General features: G+C 41.1%; 2 protein-coding genes across 4 annotated transcripts in view; both read left to right on the forward strand.

Moving 5' to 3' along the window:
- The window catches only part of LOC139370576 (mitogen-activated protein kinase kinase kinase kinase 3a), a 75,582-nt gene extending 72,934 nt beyond the window's left edge, over positions 1-2,648 (forward strand). For both annotated transcript variants that reach the window (XM_071110152.1, XM_071110153.1), the window contains 2 exons: positions 65-120; positions 856-2,648. In XM_071110152.1, coding sequence (XP_070966253.1) covers positions 65-120; positions 856-943 — 144 coding nt within the window. In that variant the 3' untranslated portion in view covers positions 944-2,648. The remainder of the gene's footprint in view (positions 1-64; positions 121-855) is intronic.
- A 750-nt stretch (positions 2,649-3,398) lies between these two features.
- LOC139370582 (son of sevenless homolog 1-like) overlaps positions 3,399-22,715 on the forward strand; it is a 72,179-nt gene continuing 52,862 nt past the window's right edge. The window contains exons 1-2 of one of the 2 annotated variants that reach the window (XM_071110159.1): positions 3,399-4,439; positions 19,114-19,239. In XM_071110159.1, coding sequence (XP_070966260.1) covers positions 4,353-4,439; positions 19,114-19,239 — 213 coding nt within the window. In that variant the 5' untranslated portion in view covers positions 3,399-4,352. Of the gene's footprint in view, positions 4,440-14,614; positions 14,636-19,113; positions 19,240-22,715 lie in introns of those variants that run through there. The other variant, XM_071110161.1, reaches the window with a different exon arrangement.

Consider the following 22,715-nt stretch of genomic DNA (forward strand, 5'->3'; position numbering starts at 1 on the left):
ATACGATGACTATGATAATGACTGCGATGACGTGAATATTAGATCCTGTCCATATTCCCACCAGATTACACAGGAGATTTCCGACAACACCAGGATATTCCGACTCCTAGGATCAGACAGGTGAGAAATCCATTTTTAGATTGAGGCTAAATCCGTTTAGCAGGGATCATCAACTAGATTCAGCCTCAGGACTATTTTTTTTGGGGGGGGGCGGATGGTCAGGGGGCCCAGAACATAATTAGAAAGAATTTGTGAACTGCAAATTGACCGCAAGAAGTCCAAACGAATAATCATGTCAAACCTTGCTTACATTTGTATACGATCACATACTGTATGTCTCTATTACGCGTGGGAATACTTTGGAACAGATTTCCAAAATTAAAGTCACTCGGAGCTGATGCTGATTGCTGGTATTTTTACAGTCTTATGTCCGACAATAAAATAATAACACATTTAAAATAAACATTTATTTTATTTTATTTTTGCTCAGAAAACTTACAAATAAAATCACCTGTGTTTAGTGTTGTGGATACAAATTAGTTTAGCGACCTCTGCTGACATGGGTATGAATCCCCTCTGTCCTTTTCATCTATATGTCCCTCTACTACACATATCTCCCTCATTTCTGTGCTGTCTCCCTCATTTCGGTGCTGTCAAATTAATAAATAAAAATATGCAAGGTAAATATATTTTTAAGTGCCTCGATTATTGCCTGTAATAGCTATGGTGGCGTTCCAGATCTTATTTTTTTGCAGTCACATCTCAGAAGATTGCTATATTTTATTCATGCAGTTCATTTTATTTCTATCTGCAACATTCAGAACATTTCACATCACTGAATACCTTTGATTGCAGGGTTGTGGTGCTGGAGAGCAGACCTACAGACAACCCTACAGCACACAGCAACCTATACATCCTGGCTGGACACGAGAACAGTTACTAACCACCCTGCGCTCTGGGAACCAGAGTAGGCCATCAGTAGGCATAAAGCTTTCTGAAACGGAGTGCTACAGGGATGTACAGTCTGAACCTGTCCAATAAGAAACCTTAGTTTCATTGTCGGTTGCAAAACATTATTTAATTGTATGCCTTAATGAACATGGCCCAGGATTGGTTTCAGTTACATTTTAAGAGGTTATAAATCTGAATGAAATTCATTCATTGAAAATTGCAATTAGGTTTATTTTTCTATTATTAAATTGGAATTCATGTCCTGAAATTAAACTATGGAACTGACCCCATCCCTGATGGGAACAGACTATGATGAGGAGGACATGTCTGACTCTGCATCTGAGACCAAGGAATTGCAATCGGACTATTCATCGAGCAAGCGACCTTGGATATGTCCGGTTTTTAATTGAACCTTATGATTTGAATTGTAAGTCAACATTTATAGTAACACAAACCCACATTCCTGGATATCACACTATTTCAATATTGACCAACTTCTGAGAGCATGCATCCTTACCTGACAAGTGCTTGACCGATGTGTTTGTAATTAATGTAAATAGAATATTGAGGTTGTACACTATAAGTATGTCATGTAGATAACCATGCTGCATATATTTTGTAAAGTTGCCCCCCAACTTAAGAGATATAAAGAGTTGTTGCCTAATCAATGTGGGGTACTACTTTTAAGGGCTTGTCAACTAATGTAATTTTACAAAACAGTGGTAGGATGTCAAAGAGCAAAGTGTCTGTTCATTTTGATCATGTGTTGCCTTTTTTTAATATGTTAGACTCGTTTTGATATGAAGCCATATGCAATGTCATTTTATTTTCACACACTTTAATTCCAACCCCATAGAAAGTTGTCAATTCTCAGATATGCACTGGTTGTGAAATTTGCACATAGTTGTACGCAATAAAACACTTTATTCTTACATTTAAGGCATGGTTAAGTTGTGCTTATAACAAAGTATCTGCATGAGTGCATTAGAAAACATCATACTACACACTTTAGCTGTAAACTCAGACAAATTTAACCAGGCAATATAAGGTTTATTTTTTTACATACACGCCAACGCTATTGTTAAAACTGCATTCAAACTGAAGAGACTCTGGGCAGTTGTACCATCTTAGAATCTTTTTCCGTATGGTGGCCAATGAGTTGAATGTTGAATGTTTGCTAAATTGCATTGTTCATATGGTTTGTTCTGGTGTTTGGGCGTCATAGTAAGGCCTCTCTCTACCTCATGCATTGGGGAGTCAGTGGGAATATGTGGGGCCAAATTGAACATGTAACACTAAATGTGATTTGCTGACTCCATGTAGCTTACACAACTAAAGGAGGGTATGATGAAGTACAAGGATTTTCTGACTTGCTTTCTTTCCATATTGCTTTTGTGTCATGTAAATACAGTAAAATAAAATTGCTTAATTGTGCCTGTACAACTGCTAATATTTGAACATGTTACATATTAAACATTTTAACTCACGATGGGCTAAATTGATTGACTGATGAGCCATAGGAAGCCTGTTATTTTTCTCCAAAATTTTAGACGGTATGATGAAGTATAAGGATCTTCTCACTTGGTTTCTTTCCATATTGCTTTTGTGTCATGTAAATATTGTAAAATAAAATTGCTTAATTTCACCTGTACAACTGCTATATTTGGACATGTTACATATTAAACATTTTAACTCACGAAGGGATACATTGATTGACTGATGAGCTATAGAAAAAAAATAAGAAAGTCTTTTTCTCTTTGACATTTTAGTGGGTATATGTCTTTTTAAGCCTATTAAACCTATGGAATAATTTCTGCCAAGATGTAGATGTGTATTTTGAACATTGGGAATACTTACTATACCATGAACTGCTCCACCCAGTTAGTTAGTGGAGGTGTCTGCTTTGGGAAGTCTCCACAAAAAGATGAATGCTTTCCATTATGTTTTCTCTGGGCTCTGTTCGTCAAGTCTGCGACCTCACCGCGTTCGCACAAAACTAGCACTAGTTCACATGCATCGTTGGTATGTTTAACGTCCTATGCACAAGTACAGTGAAATGCCTTTCTTGCAAACTCAACTCAACAACGCAATAATCCAGAACAATGTATTACTAGAAAAAAGCACGAGAAATAATACAAAAAAAAAAGTAATTAAGTAAGCATACTAAAATACAGAAAATATTTTTAAAGTCAGTTCCAATACTACATGTACATGTGCAGGAATATTGGAGTGACGGAGGTAGATATGTATGGAGGTAATGTGACTAGAGGCACATTGAGTTTGCAATGTGAGTATGCAATGGTTTCAATTGATCTTTCTCATCAAACGATTTTTCATGCTATCGTTTAATTAATTATTGCTCTCGGTTTATCCAGATAGTATACATATCTGCGAATGTGGGCAGGCGCGATGATTATCGTAAACAAGCCCTAACGACGTCATTAGCTATCATCTGCGCCTGTGCAATATTCTTCTACCAGCAACTGCACCCGACCCGAGTCATAACAATCGTCTAAATAAATATTTTTGACCAAAGGTAAACTGGTAATTAAAACAAGCCTTTGCGTGGATTCTTGGTTTTCTCGATAACCAAACAAAAAGGCTAAATAGTCTGAAGACATGTTTTGGAAATTATAAATTCATGGAGGATAACACGGTTATCAATATCCACCCTGCCGAAGATTCGGTGAAAATGGGCGATTTTGTACCGAAGAGGTTTTTTTTGCCCAAAATATAGGGAATGATTCAACTGGCCGAAAAGGACGAACAGTATCGCATTTCCCGAAACGTGAAGTGACACATTCACTCCCACGTTGGATACTAGCTAGTCAGCTACGCCACTGTCCACATATTGCTAGTTAGTTCATCACTACTCCAACCATCTTCCGATTAGGATCGATCCGCTACGGCTAGTAACATCACCAGCTCGGCTGCTAGCTAGCTACTACTAGCTTGCTAAATTAGGTAGGGTAACATTTGTTGCCACCAACAACGTCAGTTCGGAACTTTGAAACATTTACATCTGCCAAAGCAACGCAAGCTTGCTAGTTAGCGTTTGAAGTATCTTTGGGTTCGTGCATTTTGAGCTTTTTTTTAAACTCTCGGTGTCCCGAAAGAGCAACCCTGCTAGCTAACGATAGCGACTTGCTTCGGCAGCTGGAGACGGCTAGCTAGCAGCTATCAACATCTGTACACTGCCGATGCAATGGTCGCATTGTTAACTGTTTTGGTAGAGGAATGCTCATTTGGTGGATATTCTGAGGCAGCGGGCCGCACGGAATATTGCACCTCTCAGTTCCAACCACAGGCCACACTATATACTGCTTTGATGTGAGAAGTGGCCGTGAACACACAACGCTCACTGGCTGCAAGATAGCGCACGAAGACCGGCAGCTGAAGCCATGCAAGCGGCCCAGGTTCAGTACGACTTTTTCAGCGAGGAGAACGCACCGAAATGGCGGGGGCTATTGGTACCCTCCCTGAACAAGGTAAGCTAGGAAGTTGGCAGGTGCCAAGCGAACAAATTAACGTTAGACGGCGAGGGTATGCATTACAAGCAAAGTGGCTATTATTAGCTAGCCAGCTAACGTTAATTAGCTACCTTAAACTGCTCTTTTTGTAGGAATTGATTTTTGTAACAAACATTTAATGGTGCCACGTCAAAACACACCATGTTGCCAGTGACACATGGTTTGGTTGGTCAAATCACATTTTATTGGGTGCATACACGTATTTATCAGACGTTATTGCGGGTGTAGCGAGATGATTGTGTATGCTAATAGTATCAAGATAACATTGTATTTCGAGTACTGTTAGCTGCCCCCCGCTCATTATTGGGGTGCACCCGTGGGGACGCGATGCTTCTATATGACACAGCCCTATGTTTGACTCAAATGGTTTTGTTTGATTCCCTCACCTAAACTCGAACGTCACTAGTTCCCCATCCATTACACCATTCCTAAAAACGTCCCCTTTTATCTGTATCTGCTATCTCAGCGTCACTGTATGTACATCTTGTCCACAGTGTCAGTTTGAGTGTGACGGAACTGGAAGCTTCTGTGGGGGAGGACGGCTGTCACGCTCACAGAACGTCGCCCCCCCTCGGCAAAACTGCATCACTTTTTCCTAAGCTAAGGGCTCCATAGTAACGTTGAAACTGGGCCCTCAATTTCAGACATAGAATAAAGTACTTGCTAGCAGCAACCCTGAATATTGTAGTACTAATCATCATCATGAAACGAGTCATTTGTTTGTTCTTGTCCCTGAAGGCAGTTTTGGAAATTCTATGTTGGTGGAGGTGATGGTGGACTGTCATAGCCTATTCATGACCAATAAATGACTATTTGACCGTTTACATGGACAACATCATTGACACTACAGTAGTTGTTGCTAGATTAGTCATAAGTATCTTTTTATATTGTTGTTGTGATACACTGCTTTACTCTACCTCCTACCAAAGAAAATAACAACATGCAAATTGCACACCTAGACTTGTCAGGTATTGGAAGAGAAATTAGGTTTTGAAACATTGCATGGGTCACAGCTCATCAAGATTGACTCAGCGCCTTTTTTCAAGTAGGTTCTGACTCAGTCTCGATATTTTGGGACGCCCTCATATAGTCTCATGAAGGTGGTGGCCATGTTTTTGGCGATTTACAGACCTTTGGGGTGGTTTGAAATAACATGTCTGATGTGGGCAAAGTTTAGTGACACACCACACACGGTACCTTGGTCTACACAGAGTGAACACTGACTAGCGCCTCTGGTTTGCGTGTGTGTGTTGGTAAATAGAGGCCTATAGCTGGCGTGAGGCGATTAGGGTGGGGTTTTTCAGCAAGATGCTGCAAGCAGGGGAATGCCGAGTCAGTGAACTTCAGTCACAGCTCTCAAGTGAGATGTTACAATGACAGTTGAGAAAATTGTTTCTTTAAAAAAAATGTTCTTTACATTTTTATTTGTTCACCCCAGTGCTTTCTTAAGATGAGTGTTTTCAATGACTAGCATATATTTAGTTCATGTTTGGGCACTGCAACATTCTTAGTTAAAACCACTCCAGACCAACCAATTTAGGCCAAAACAGAAAAACTATTGGGCCTATATAATGGTAGTAGTCAAGATGAAAGGACACCTGAATAACAAACACAATAAGTATCCCAATTTACAATGTGAGTTTGACATGAAGGGGTAGGCCCAGCCTAAGCCTCTCTGTGTCACGTTGGACCGGAGGTAGTGATCATGAGAAGAGAATGCTAAGAAGAACTGGAAGAATCAGAACAATACTTAAACAGTAGGTTAATAATACCGAAACTGAATTCTAGCCTACTGAAAGAAAAACATCCTAATGGACCAACTAGGACTGAATTATGTAATGATAGTGTGCCGCTTGATATGAATCTGGAAATGAAAATTACCTTTGACATGCCTCGGTTAATCTTTTAGCTAACGCTGCAGAAACGGTACACTGTGAGTTATGTTGAGAAGTTGGTCTTATGTGGGAGATTGAACGAACTGTGGAGGAATGCCGCAGAGAAACAGTTCAAGTCTTTGCTCGAGGTCCCACTTTTGGATGACTGGCACATGTGGAATCCCAACGAGGGGGGATGGCCTCTGCATTCCTGTTGTGTGTAGACTGGCAAGGGCCGGCAAATGCCAAAGTGCGATGATGCCGTAGCAATACAACACCACAGGCATGGCAGGAATGTAGCCCAATGCATGAGGTCAGAGCAAGTCAGCCCTCGCAGAAAACAGGAGTGAGCGACAACGAAGGGGAGGTTTAGCCCCAGTGGGTCGCATTAAGGACATTTTTGCAACAAGCTTTTACCCCCTTCTCCTCCAAACCACCCCCATTTGATCCATCAAGTGTTGCTTTCCCCGCTCAAGCTGTGTCAACAAGTCTAGGAGCGGTTATGGAAGACTTCAAAAGAGCCCCATGGCAAGACCAGCTTCTCCTCATTGAGCCGTTCAAAGTTGACACACCCTCTGTTCACCCTATTGATTTAGCAATTGGCCTATCGGCTTCAAAAGAAAATGGTTACATTTGTCTGGAATGTTCTGGCACAGGGAACTGAGAGGATTTGAAAACGTGCATGCACTCCAGTGGATGAGCATTGTTCAGATTTCTGCTGTAGAATGAAATGGGGAAATAGGGTCAGTTTTCTCATGCCATTTAAAAAATATATATTTTCTCCATGGTCCACTGCTCAATACATTTTGGCCTGCTTTGCCAAGATGCCAGGTTAGCCAGCCCTGCCAGGAAAAGCTTTGTCAAGAGCAAGCCCTCATTTTAGCCTCCCCACAAATTTCCAATGGCGTGAGTTTGCAAAGTTTTTGAAGTTCTTTGCTGGATTTTTTAACTTTATGCACAGAGTAATTTGTTCATTTTGTGGGGAGAAGTTGTGGTCAGGTTTTAAAAAAAATATATATATATAAAAAAAAAACGGCTGTAGTCTAGAATATCCCCTAATATTCTCCCAGCCCTGCTAAACATCAATGGACATGATCTTCAATTGGGGATGGAAAATGTCACACTGATTCTTCCATATGTACTTAAAGACTTTTCACATTACAATGGCATTTAACATCCAAACATGCTGCATCTTGCCTCTACTCTTTGGCGATAATGAATCAGTCTAGCATCTGCAATAATCACAATTTTCAAGCGCAGACAATTTTCCATATAAACGGTGTGCCCCATTCCTCTTTCTCTTGTTCCCCTAATCTGTTTGCTAGGGATGTGACGATTCACCGATATGCATCGGTCCCCGATTCAAATGTTTAACATCGGTCCGCGGACCCCAAACCGATCCAAATGTAGCTTGCATCTGGTCATAAAATCGATTAAAACTTCACAAATCACCTGTTCACAATTTTTGGGGAATCGTATTAAATTCTTTCTACCTTCCGAAACTACCTCATCTTTTGTGACAACTGGTGTCCTCTCCTTCAGTGTTGAACTGCGTGTGACTGTTGAGTCATTGATCTACAAGTCATTTTGCATGCTAAACAACCCCAGACATCATCAGAAGCCTAGGCAAACTGTGCTCAGCTTTGGGCGCTGACCAATGTGGGGTAGGCGGTCTGTTCCTGATATTGCACATCTGCTCGGCACCTTCAGCATTCATATAGTAAAATGGCTCAGCTATATTAGTTGACTAAAAATCTGTGTTTGCTGGGTATTGATATCTATGCACTGTTGAAAATGGTGTTTTAGGGGAATACAAGTAAACTACCGGAGACAACTCTCATATGGATTTACCTGCCAAACAGTGCTTAAAATACATTTTATTTTGATTGTTCAGGTTCACCATCAGCAATAGTTTTGTCTGTATATGGTCATTTCTATATATAAAGGGTAAAGTTCATAATGTGGACCGCAATCCTTTTTGCGAGGCTCACTGCATGGTTGAAGCGAGAGGAGAAGAAAATGGTCAAAACCATTAGATTTTGAGATGGGGTGAAATTCAAAGTATAGCTAATCAGTAAATGATAAATATTGATACAATACTAGCTCAAACAATTAATCCACTAATTAACTTGTCATTTTAGCAGGTGGTGATTTTTTTTATTGATTTTTTTTTATTTTACCTTTTATTTAACCCGGCAAGTCAGGTAAGAACAAATTCTTATTTTCAAGGACGGCCTAGGAACAGTGGGTTAACTGCCTGTTCAGGGGCAGAACGACAGATTTGTAACTTGTCAGCTCGGGGGTTTGAACTTGCAACCTTCCGGTCACTAGTCCACCGCTCTAACCACTAGGCTACCCTGCCGCCCCAAATCACCGATTTTAGAAGTGGGGTTGACTAACAGGCTCCACCCCCCCCAGATGCCTCTAGTCTCCCTTATGGCTCAGGTGCAAACATAGTACACCATAGACATACAGTGCCTTGCGAAAGTATTCGGCCCCCTTGAACTTTGCGACCTTTTGCCACATTTCAGGCTTCAAACATAAAGATATAAAACTGTATTTTTTTTGTGAAGAATCAACAACAAGTGGGACACAATCATGAAGTGGAACGACATTTATTGGATATTTCAAACTTTTTTAACAAATCAAAAACTGAAAAATTGGGCGTGCAAAATTATTCAGCCCCCTTAAGTTAATAATTTGTAGCGCCACCCTTTGCTGCGATTACAGCTGTAAGTCGCTTGGGGTATGTCTCTATCAGTTTTGCACATCGAGAGACTGAATTTTTTTCCCATTCCTCCTTGCAAAACAGCTCAAGCTCAGTGAGGTTGGATGGAGAGCATTTGTGAACAGCAGTTTTCAGTTCTTTCCACAGATTCTCGATTGGATTCAGGTCTGGACTTTGACTTGGCCATTCTAACACCTGGATATGTTTATTTTTGAACCATTCCATTGTAGATTTTGCTTTATGTTTTGGATCATTGTCTTGTTGGAAGACAAATCTCCGTCCCAGTCTCAGGTCATTTGCAGACTCCATCAGGTTTTCTTCCAGAATGGTCCTGTATTTGGCTCCATCCATCTTCCCATCAATTTTAACCATCTTCCCTGTCCCTGCTGAAGAAAAGCAGGCCCAAACCATGATGCTGCCACCACCATGTTTGACAGTGGGGATGGTGTGTTCAGGGTGATGAGCTGTGTTGCTTTTACGCCAAACATAATGTTTTGCATTGTTGCCAAAAAGTTCAATTTTGGTTTCATCTGACCAGAGCACCTTCTTCCACATGTTTGGTGTGTCTCCCAGGTGGCTTGTGGCAAACTTTAAACAACACTTTTTATGGATATCTTTAAGAAATGGCTTTCTTCTTGCCACTCTTCCATAAAGGCCAGATTTGTGCAATATACGACTGATTGTTGTCCTATGGACAGAGTCTCCCACCTCAGCTGTAGATCTCTGCAGTTCATACAGAGTGATCATGGGCCTCCTGGCTGCATCTCTGATCAGTCTTCTCCTTGTATGAGCTGAAAGTTTAGAGGAACGGCCAGGTCTTGGTAGATTTGCAGTGGTCTGATACTCCTTCCATTTCAATATTATCGCTTGCACAGTGCTCCTTGGGATGTTTAAAGCTTGGGAAATCTTTTGTATCCAAATCCGGCTTTAAACTTCTTCACAACAGTATCTCGGACCTGCCTGGTGTGTTCCTTGTTCTTCATGATGCTCTCTGCGCTTTTAACGGACCTCTGAGACTATCACAGTGCAGGTGCATTTATACGGAGACTTGATTACACACAGGTGGATTGTATTTATCATCATTAGTCATTTAGGTCAACATTGGATAATTCAGAGATCCTCACTGAACTTCTGGAGAGAGTTTGCTGCACTGAAAGTAAAGGGGCTGAATAATTTTGCACGCCCAATTTTTCAGTTTTTGATTTGTTAAAAAAGTTTGAAATATCCAATAAATGTCGTTCCACTTCATGATTGTGTCCCACTTGTTGTTGATTCTGAACAAAAAAATACAGTTTTATATCTTTATGTTTGAAGCCTGAAATGTGGCAAAAGGTCGCAAAGTTCAAGGGGGCCGAATACTTTCGCAAGGCACTGCACATCATTTACACACAGACACATGCACATAAATCAACTCAGACAGATTCAGCTCAGGGAGGCCCAGCTCATGAGTTCCATCAGCAGATTTTTATTTAGAATGGAAAATGAATGTGTTAGTGCGTCGAACAGAATTGCATTTATTCGTTCTCAAATCAAACAGAATTGTTTCAAACTAAAAAGTATCGTTCCTGTATGTGAAAGATGCACATCCCCACTATTTGCATGTCGTGCCGTGCAGGTCCGCACTGGCTGGGGTTCCTGAGAATGAAATTCCTGGCATTGCTTTGGGTTAGTCTGGCATGCAGGAACCAGGGCCTTCTCTCCACCACACCCACCTGCCTGGGACGGGCAGCTCCGGCCCAGATTCCTTCTGCGCTTTAACCCCTTTTCATAAACCCTTAGCCCCTTCCCACATAATTCACGCAGACCTGACAGGACCTGGACAGGTGGAAGTGCTATTGGAGAGGTGCTATAGGTTGCATAAGTGCTATTGGTTGCAGATTAGGAGATCTGTCTGGTCCCTTCGGTTCTGTTAAGACTCTTGAGGAAAGGGCTATGGGCAAGGGTTGGTTACCAGAGTTGAGTTGGGATTGAGGGAGGAGCACCTGGGTACACCAGCTTGGTTGTCATCGGAAACCTCTGGGCCAAGAGTGACACAGGATCAGGTGAAGAGGTCATGTGGGGCTAGGGCTCACAAGGCCACCTTGCACATCTGGAGTCAATTCACTTGAGCTTGAATCGTCATCAACGATATTGATTCACATGATCAGCAGCTTACTCTGGATTTGAGACTCCCATGCTTCTTTCTAGAACGACACTCAGTCCACTCATAACCTGGGGTTGGAGAATGACCTTGAATTTGCAACCAAGTATTTCATTCTACTCTTTACTTGATGTTGTCTATCAGAGGACCACACTGCTCTACTACACATGTCTGGAGGTGAGGACAAGCCTTGACGAAATGTAAAACACACAACACTTTTTGATTTGAAGTCCACCTTAGGCATTGTTTCTGTGGGGGAGCATTGAGTTGGCCCCCACTTTTCAGTTAGAATAATGAGCCTTTCTTCCAATTTTTCTTGGAGCTTCCCATAAACCTATCCTCCATATATTATCTTGTGTGTGTGCAGATTTTATTTGCAACTCATTTATTCAGATTATTATTACCTTTTATTATTATGGGTTTTAAGACTTTTTTTTCACTTTTTTGTTTATTTATCATTTGCCTTCACAAGGAGGCAGAGCAAATGAAGAAGTCTGATCAAACGGTCTAAAGAATTGCAGCATGCAATGTATTCCAGCATACAGGTTATCTTCAAGCAGAGCTTTCTAGTCAATCTTCCATTTTTTCCCCCAATTGGCAATCATGATGTAGCCTAACGTGAGCCTTGTGGTAGGCTAGGCTACCTCTTTTACATTATCTCAGGACCTCCCTGGTAGACCTTGATCGTTCCCCACTCAAAACACACTTCTGAAAGCACCTACGTATATGCCCACGACAGATGAATACCTCTGTTTGTTCCGTCGCGAGGTGAGAAAGGTAGGTAGAGGTGTGTGTCAGTGACGGTCGTTGCCGTTTAAGATGAGGGAGGATGATCTTTGTTTATGAGCATTGTCTTTCAATTACAACATAGTGGATGACTCATTCATGTTCCATTCACCCAGCTCAATCTAACGTCGATAGTTTTAGGCTCATATGCTACTCACATTTTCCCTGTACCAATGAGTGAAAGTTTACAACGTAGGTGCACCGGTCGAGAGAATTTTGAGTAATCAAGGTGCGAGACAATGACTCAATACCGCCTTGCACACTCTTGCCTGCATCTAGCTGACCTAGGGTGTAATCATTAGTCCAACAGTTACAAATTAGTTTCTATTGTACAAATTCATGCATGTTCATCCCGCTTCCGTTTTAAGGAACGTTTTTCAACCGAATTAGCGGGATCAATACACCCCTTATCAGACACAGTTCACATTCATAGCAGCCACCAAAAAAATAGCATGCTCACTTTGCTTGTTGTATATATAATTCCTTCTTGCAACTATCAACATGCTTTCCTCCTATCACCTTTTCCTGTCACTTGTGGACTTCAGTGCACAACACATCAGCTGTCTGACCAGGTGAAAAACCCTTTCCAAGCCAAACCTTCATATCAGGACCGCTGGCCGCGATACACAGCCTACATCGTTGTCCCGTCATAGTCAACATAGCTACTAGAACTAACGTGTTAGTAAACCGGCTACAATCATGCAGTACAACGTACAGTCAGAAAGCAGTTTAGCAGTTACACTGGTGGGCCCCGGTGGCAATAAATTAATAAAACCAAAATCTTGACTTGGAAGAGTTCCAGTGTTGGATAGCCAGCAAGCTAACATGGCATCCCTCTCTGTTTGAGTAGGCTAAACTAGCTAGCTACATTCAATAGCTAAGTGAAAGTTTAAAAATAAACATACAACCATATATATCTCACTCTTGCTTCTCCTTAATTTTGGAAGAAATTTATATTCAAAACTGTTCAACTGTCTTTCCACTCACCACATTTTAGGCACTTCTGTGCTAGCTAGCTGTAGTTTATTTTTTCAGTACTAGTGTCATTCTCTGGTCCTTTCATTGGGTGGACAACATGTTAGTTCATGCTGCAAGAGCTCTCATAGGTTGGAGGTCGTCCTCAGGAAGTTGTCACAATGACTGTGTAAGTCTATGGAAGGGGGTGAGAACCATGAGCCTCCTAGGTTTTGTATTAAGTCATTGTACCAAGAGGAGGATGTAAGCTATCTGTCCTCCAGCTACACCATGGTACTACACTACAGAGTGCTGTTGAGGCTACTGTAGACCTTCACTGCAAGATGGTGTGTTTTAATCAATTATTTGGTGAGGTGAATATATTTAGTATAGTTTTATTTCTATTAAATTCACTGAGGAGGATGGTCCTCCACTGAGGAGCTGTGTGTGTAAAATGGAGGCATTAGAGAACATTCAGGCTTTATTGACCCAGTACAGCAACCTCTGTATTTCCATAGAAGATGGGCGTTTTCTTTGCCTTGTGATGGGAGAAGATTGCACTTCAGCTGCAGTACGATTTTCGCCATGTTCCGATTCTCTGCCTTTCTATCTGAAGTTGTCACTTGCTTGTTGAATTGGTGTTTGTTATGGGCTCGAATTGGTTTCCACCGTATTTCTTGCTCCAATGAAGTATCAAGCGTGTGTAAAGCTGTCATCAAGGAAAAGGATGGCTACTTTGATGAATCTCAAATATATTTTGATTTTAACACTTTTTTTGGTTACTACATGATTCCATATGCGTTATTTCATAGTTTTGATGTCTTCACTGTTATTGTACAATGTGGAAAATAGTCAAAACAAAGAAAAACCCTTGAATGAGTAGGTGTGTAAACTACTGGTACTGTATGTATTTTGGAGTTTGTATTTAGTTTTTTATTTTATTTTACTTGTTGGAAATAAATGACTGTTAACAGCAGGAAATCAGCTCCAAGTGATTTTAATTTAGGTAATCTGTTCCACAGTATTCCCATGCCTAATAGAGAGATGCGTGTAATTGCATACAAATGTAAGCAAGGTTTGAAATTTCTTGTTTTAGTCAAATACATCTATTTGGGCTTCTTGCGGTCAATTTGCTCTCTCCAAATAATTAGTAATCATGTTGAAAAAATCTTAATGATCCCTGCTGTAGGTTATAGTCCCCTCATTACTTACCTCCCTTTCATTGAGCTTTTCACGCTATCTGCGCCTTTTTGCTTTTATTCGCTCTGCACCATTTTTACCGATCAGTTTACTATTTTATGCAGTCTCTCCCTTAAAATTAAATGGCATATTCATAAAAATAGTTTTACTTTCTATTTCTAAGGTCTCCATCTTTTCACTATCTGACCTCAGAAAACACCCTCTCTCGCTCACACTCACTCTCTCCCTTTGTAACTCTCTCTGCCTCTGAAGAGCTGCCAAGTTGAGTAGAGACCGTGCCCTCTCTAAGAGGAGGAGGGGAGTAGAGACTCTCAGAGCTTGCTTAGTCATGCTCTGATAGGAGGACTCGGCTGGCGAGGCGAACTGAGGAGACCGGAGTGTCTATGCTGTGCTCTCGTCACTGGGCTCAGTCAGTTACCAGGGACACAGAGTTAGAGGCAGTAGTCCCACTCCATGAGCTACAACCGCAAACGTATGCTTATTCCAACCTAAACTCAAGTAGCCTAATTGTGTACTTTTTCCCTAACGTATTTGAACCATTACCAGCTTTAAAGTTAAGATTGATGTGTTGTCTTGTACCAACTCAATGGATGATGGTTAGGAGATGCAGGACCAAAAGGTAGGCCTCAACATTAGAGTAATGTGTCTTTATAGTTATGTTCGTAGCGACAACCCTTCATCGCTGGTCATCTCTTTTTCTAGCCATGTTTGTCACTGTTTGAGTGACTGCATGAAGTGGGCACAAGTTTGTCAGTAGTCAACCCAAAATTAGTTTGGGATAATGATAACTTAATAGCAATTTCCTGCTGGAAATATATGAATTGACTTGGAAAATAGCTTTCATCAATAATCATGTAGCCTATGTCTAGTGTTTGATTTAAAGCCAGCCCATTCAAGGAGTTTAGGTCTATGTTATGATGTGCATGTTCTGCAAGAACTCCTCGTATAGGTCACAGTGACTTGTGACTGTTATGATGGAGTGCACTTGACTGGAATGCAGATGGGCCTATCCAGAGTAATAATGTATTTGAGTAGACTAGGTACTGGTGAACACAGCACTCTGAATTTGCATTTCATCAGGTAGGCCTAATACTCGTTGGCTGTATTGCAATTTGCAAATGCATATCTAGAGGGCTTTTCCAAAGGGGAGCCACATTACAAGCCTATTTGTCTTTTTTATTCATTACATTATATTCCACCGCATCCTATCCAACCAAAAGAGAGTGTGAAGTCTAGCCTACTTTCAGTAAAAAGTTGACTTATTGTATTCTGTCTGTTTTCGAGTGGTCCAAATGAGAAATCCCCATTTTATTTTACATTTTTACAAAGGGTATTTTATTTATTTATATATATATAATTAAATATGGTGTTGCAGTAATATTCACACTGCCCTTGCCTTTGAATGAGGACTCAACTCTCTCGCCAGTTCACTTCACCTATTTTGTGGTCCTAGTCCTCTTTATTCACATTTGCCAAGTTCAGAAAGGATCCAAAAGCTTTTTCCAACATTCCCTGAATGCACTCTGTGTTTTTACAAAGTGCAGGACAAGCCATCCCATCAGAATTTATCAGACCGCTATATATACCTACTTACAGTGGTGGGGGAAAAGTACCAAATTATCATACTTGAGTAAAAGTAAAGAAACCTTATTAATAGAAAAACACACAAGTAAAAGTCAGTCACCCAGTAAAACACTATTTGAGTAAAAGTATTTTGTTTTAAATATACGTAAGTATCAAAAGTAAATGTAATTGCTAAAATATACTTAAGTATTATAAATAATTTCAAATTCCTGCAAACCAGAAGACACAATAAAAAATAGTAAATATTTTTTTTTCTATATATACACAGTTGAAGTCGGAAGTTTACATGCACCAAATACATTTCAACTCAGTTTTTCACAATTCCTGAAATTTAATCCGAATAACAATTCCCTGTCATAGGTCAGTTAACATCACCACTTTATTTTAAGAATGTGAAATGTCAGAATAATAGTAGAGTGAATTATTTATTTCAGCTTTTATTTCTTTCATCACATTCCCAGTGGGTCAGAAGTTTACATACACTCAATTAGGATTTGGTAGCATTGCCTTTAAATTGATTTAATTTGGGTCAAACGTTTCGGGTAGCCTTCCACAAGCATCCCACAATAAGTTGGGTGAATTTTGGCCTGTTCCTCCTGACAGAGCTGGTGTAACTGAGTTTGGTTTGTAAGCCTCCTTGCTCGCACATGCTTTTTCAGTTCTGCCCACAAATTTTCTATAGGATTAAGGTCAGGGCTTTGTGATGACCACTCCAATACTTTGACTTTGTTGTCCTTAAGCTATTTTGCCACAACTTTGGAAGTATGCTTGGGGTCATTGTCCATTTGGAAGTCCCATTTGCGACCAAGCTTTAACTTCCTGACTGATGTCTTGAGATGTTGTTTCAATATATCCACCTAATTCTCCTACCTCATGATGCTATCTATTTTGTGAAGTGCACCAATGCCTCCTACAGCAAATCACCCCCACAACATGACGCTGCCACCCCGTGCTTCACGGTTGGGATGGTGTTCTTAGGCTTGCAAGCATCCCCCTTTTTTCTCCGAACATAACGATAGTCATTATGGCCAAACAGTTCTATTTTTGTTTCATCAAACCAGAAGACATTTCTCCAAAAAGTACGATCTTTGTCCCCATGTGCAGTTGCAAATTGTAGTCTGACTTTTTTGTGGCGGTTTTGGAGCAGTGGCTTCTTCCTTGCTGAGCGGCCTTTCAGGTTATGTCAATTTAGGACTCGTTTTACTGTTGGTATAGATACTTTTGTACCCGTTTCCTCCAGAATCTTCACAAGGTCCTTTGCGGTTGTTCTGGGATTGATTTGCACCTTTCGCACCAATGTGCGTTCATCTCTAGGAGACAGAGCGCGTCTCCTTCCTGAGCGGTATGACGGCTGCGTAGTCCCATGGTGTTTATACTTGTATACTATTGTTTGTACAGATGAACGTGGTACTTTCAGGCGTTTGGAAATTGCTCCCAATGATGAACCAGAGTTGTGGAGGTCTACAATTATTTTTCTGAGGTCTTGGCTGAGTTCTTTTGATTTTTCCCATGATGTCAAGCAAAGAGGCACTGAGTTTGAAGGTAGGGCTTGAAATACGTCTACAGGTACACCTCCAATTGACTCAAATGATTTCAATTAGCCTAAATCCATGACATAATATTCTGGAATTTTCCAAGCTGTTTAAAGGCACAGTCAACTTAGTGTATGTAAAACTTCTGACCCACTGAAATTGTGATACAGTGAAATAATCTTACTTTAAACAATTGTTGGAAAAATTACTTGTCATGCATAAAGTATATGTCCTAACCGACTTGCCAAAACGATAGTTTGTTAACAAATAACTTGTGGAGTGGTTGAAAAGCGAGTTTTAATGACTCCAACCTAGTTGTGTGTGTAACTTTGTTAAAACAACTTTGTTAAAACAATTCAAAATAAGTTTCTATTGACTCTACAGATACCCTAAAATGTAATCCAACTATAATTTTTCATACGGAAAGTAGTATGTTCAATAGGAAACCGATATTAGCAGGTGTGTCTTGTCTTCCTCGTGCGACCAAACATGAATTTCCAATAGTGTGTCCCAGTACTAAAACTCAAGAAACAAGCCTGAAACCTTGAACACGGTGCTGACACCATGTGGAAGCCATAGGAATTGCATTCTGGGAGCTAGATTTAATTATTTCTCTATACTTTCCATTGTAATAGTATAGGCTCTCTCTCAAATAAATTCTGGTTAGTTTTTCTATGGATTTTCTCCTACCATATCTTTTGTATTATAGTCTCCAACATTTTTTCTTTCCAATGGTACCAATTATATGCATATCTGGCTTCAGGGCCTGAGCAACAGGCAGTTTACTTTGGGCACGTCAGTCAGGTGGAAATTGAGAAAAAAGGACCCTAGCCTGAAGTGTCAGAACCCACATTTATTAAAATACGTTTTCTCCCCACTCTTATGTAGGTTTCATAACAGCAAGGAAATAACACTGTCACAACAGGTCTAAATATGTGTCATGACAGTGTTATGTCAGCTGTTAGGACATGATATGGTTATGACCTTGCAGGTCAAGTAAAGGGTTACTTCATCTTCTTTCTTTTGTGGCACATTGGTCTTATGGCAGGGGAAATGGTGTTGCAGTAGTCTAGTGTGTGGTGCGGAAATAATGGCAAGCAAACTTGGGGAGCTTTGTTCACATTGCTCTAAAAAAGAGAACCGGACCGCGGAATTCAAGCAAACCGAATTCAGACAACCTCTAGCGATGGTCTGTTTGGTTTGTTTCGGGGGCTCTTTTGAGGGGTCTGAGTTACTTTGGAGTGTTCACACGGCACAACAAATTAAGCGAACCGCACTGAGTTCACAAAAATTGTCTGAAAAAGGACTCAGTGGGAAACTATACTACACTAGAAAATATCTCGCCAGTCGCAGCCCATGGTTTTTTTGAACATAGACGTCACTCCGTCTAGTTTTGATTTGACATTTGATTGAGTTGTCAACTAACGTGAAATCAACAAACATTTGAACTGTTATTGGATTTAGGTTCAAAGTTGGGTGTAAAAATTTCAAAATGTCTCTAAATTCCCTTACGTTGATTACTTTTCCCACGTTGATTCTATTCCATGGAAACACCATTTATTCAACCAGTTTGGGCCCAGCTGGAATCTATACTGAACTAGTAGCTTAGCCACATTTCTCTTAGTTTCTGTGTGAAGGTGCTGAGCCAGATGCATCTCAAGCTTTTTAACACTTGATTTAAAAAAAGTGTAATGATAATCAACTCAACCTATACTGAACTAATACATGTTTACCACGTATTCTGCTCATCCAACCTTTTTTTAACAGCTGATTTAAAAAAATAAATTTAAAAAATCAACTCATTCTGAACTAATACACATCTCTCTCTGTGAAGGTGCTGAGCCAGGTACATCCCAAACTGTCGTCCCAGGAGGATGCACTGCAGTACATCGAGGAGCTGATCCTACTGTTGCTCAGCATGCTCTGCCAGGCACAGCCACGCAGCGTGCAGGACGTGGAGGTAAGGATCTCCGTCAATAGCGCAACAGTGTCTGGACCAAAAACCTTGTTGACCCCTTTTTTACAAAGTGTAAACATGTTTTTTTTAAAAATTTTTTACACACTTTGGACAAACAGGTCCTTTACGTAGAGAAATAGGAGTGTTTGCTCAGTGTTGTTTTTCCCTCAAATGTGATCTTTTACTGAAGCTTAGGTCAAGGTGATAACACATTTCAATCACAATTAAGTTGAATCGTTGAGATTAGACAACACAATCTTTATTATTAACAGATCACGTTTGGAAGCAGAAAAACAGTGAGCAGACCTTCCCTTTTGGAGTCCCTCATGGAATCAACAACGAACTGTGGCGAGGTAGAAGTTGCCTATAAATCACAGGCGACTGTTCCCCTGATCCTCTCATTTGAACATCGTCAGGGAAATAAACTGACCCTTGACCAGTGATGCGGGCTACTTCTACTTAAAGGGGCAATCAGCATTTGCTACACTGAACAAAAATATAAACGCAAAATGTAAAGTGTTTGTCCCATGTTTCATGAGCTGAAATAAAAGATCCCAGACATTTTCCATATGCACAAAAAGCGTATTTCTCTCAAATTCTGTGCAAAAATGTGTTTACATCCCCGTCAGTGAACATTTCTCCTTTTGTCAAGATAATCCATCCACCTGACAGGTGAGGCATATCAAGAAGCTGATTAAACCGCATGATCATTACACAGGTGCATCTTGTGCTGGGGACAATAAAAAGTCACTCAGAAATGTGCACTTTTGTCACACAACACAATGCCATAGATGTCTCAAATTTTGAGGGAGCGTACAATTGGCATTCTAACTGCAGGAATGTCCACCAGAGATTTTGCCAGGGAATTGAATGCTCATTTCTCTACCGTAAGCCGCCCCTGATGTCGTTTTAGAGTTTTTGGCAGTACGGCCGACCGGCCTCACAACCGCAGACCACGTGTAACCACGCCAGCCCAGGACCTCCATATCTGGCTTCTTCAGCTGCGGGATGGTCTGAAACCAGCCACCCGCACAGCAGATGAAACTTTGGGTTTGCACAACTGGAGAATTTCTGCACAAACGGTCAGAAAACATCTCCGGGAAGCTCATCTGCATGGTCGCTGTCTTCACCAGGGTGACACAATTGCAATGAACACAATTGCATTTTATCGATAGCAATTTGAATGCACAGAGAAACCGTGTGAAACCGCCACCCTCTGTAGCGCTTTATGGTCGGATGCCGAGCAGTTGCCATACCAGGCAGTGATTTAACCAGTCAGTATGCTCTCTGGTGCAGCTGTAGAACCTTTTGAGGTTCTGAGGATCCGTGCCAAATCTTTTCAATCTCCTGAGGGGGAATAGGTGTTGTCGTGCCCTCTTCATGACAGCGTGGCAGATGGTTTTGTTGCCTACTCTTACCACCTGAGGGCGGCCCGTCGGGAAGTCCAGGATCCAGTTGCAGAGGGTGTTTTAGTCCCAGGGTCCTTAGCTTAGTGATGGGCTTTGTGTGCACTATGGTATTGAACGCTGAGTTATAGTCAATGAACAGCATTCTCACATAGGTGTTCCGTTTGTCCAGGTGGGAAAGGGCAGTGTGGAGTGCTTTCAACATGATAATCCACGGCCCCATGTCGTAAGGATCTGAACACAATTCCTGGATGCTGAGCATGTCCCAGTTTTTCCATGGCCTGAATACAAGACATGTCACCCATTGAGCATGTTTGGGATGCTCTGGATTAACGTGTACGACAGTGTGTTCCAGTTCCCGCAAATATCAAAAAACTTTGCACAGCCGTTGAAGAGGAGTGGGATATCATTCCACAGGCCACAATCAACAGCCTGATAAACTCTGCGAAGGAGATGTGTCGCGCTGCATGAGACAAATGGTGGTCACACCAGATACTGACAGGTTTTCTGATCCATGCCCCTACCTTTTTTTTTAAGGCATCTTTAACCAACCGATGCATACAGTGGGGCAAAAAAGTATTTAGTCAGCCACCAATTGTGCAAGTTCTCCCACTTAAAAGATGAGAGGCCTGTAATTTTCACCATAGGTACACTTCAACTATGACAGACAAAATGAGAAAAACAAATCCAGAAAATCACATTGTAGGATTTTTTAAATGAATTTATTTGCAAATTATGTTGGAAAATAAGTATTTGGTCAATAACAAAAGTTTATCTCAATACTTCGTTATATACCCTTTGTTGGCAATGACAGAGGTCAAACATTTTCTGTAAGTCTTCACAAGGTTTTCACACACTTGCTGGTATTTTGGCCCATTCCTCCATGCAGATCTCCTCTAGAGCAGTGATGTTTTGGGGCTGTTGCTGGGCAACACGGACTATCAACTCCCTCCAAAGATTTTCTATGGGGTTGAGATCTGGAGACTGGCTAGGCCACTCCAGGACCTTGAAATGCTTCTTACGAAGCCACTCCTTCGTTGCCCGGGCGGTGTGTTTGGGATCATTGTCATGCTGAAGGACCAAGCCACGTTTAATCTTCGATGCCCTTGCTGATGGAAGGAGGTTTTCACTCAAAATCACACGATACATGGCCCCATTCATTCTTTCCTTTACACGGATCAGTCGTCCTGGTCCCTTTGCAGAAAAACAGCCCCAAAGCATGATGTTTCCACCCCCATGCTTCACAGTAGGTATGGTGTTCTTTGGATGCAACTCAGCATTCTTTGTCATCCAAACACAACAAGTTGAGTTTTTACCAAAAAGTTTTATATTTTGGTTTCATCTGACCATATGACATTCTCTCTAGCAAACTTCAGACGGTACTGGACATGTGTCCCCCTGCTTAAGCCAGTACGTCTGGCACTGCAGGATTTGAGTCCCTGGCGGCGTAGTGTGTTACTGATGGTAGGCTTTGTTACTTTGGTCCCAGCTCTCTGCAGGTCATTCACTAGGTCCCCCCGTGTGGTTCTGGGATTTTTGCTCACCGTTCTTGTGATCATTTTGACCCCACGGGGTGAGATCTTGCGTGGATCCCCAGATCGAGGGAGATTATTAGTGGTCTTGTATGTCTTCCATTTCCTAATAATTGCTCCCACAGTTGATTTCTTCAAACCAAGCTGCTTACCTATTGCAGATTCAGTCTTCCCAGCCTGGTGCAGGTCTACAATTTTGTTTCTGGTGTCCTTTGACAGCTCTTTGGTTTTGGCCATAGTGGAGTTTGGAGTGTGACTGTTTGAGGTTGTGGACAGGTGTCTTTTATACTGATAACAAGTTCAAGCAGGTGCCATTTAATACAGGTAACGATTGGAGGACAGAGGAGCCTCTTAAAGAAGAAGTTGCAGGTCTGTGAGAGCCAGAAATCTTTCTTGTTTATAGGTGACCAAATACTTATTTTCCACCGTAATTTGCAAATAAATTCATTAAAAATCATACAATGTGATTTTCTAGATTTTTTTTTCTCATTTTGTCTGTCATAGTTGAAGTGTACCTATGATGAAAATTACAGGCCTCGTC

Source organism: Oncorhynchus clarkii, chromosome 17 (assembly GCF_045791955.1).
Source record: "Oncorhynchus clarkii lewisi isolate Uvic-CL-2024 chromosome 17, UVic_Ocla_1.0, whole genome shotgun sequence".
Classification (NCBI taxonomy): Eukaryota; Metazoa; Chordata; class Actinopteri; order Salmoniformes; family Salmonidae; genus Oncorhynchus; species Oncorhynchus clarkii.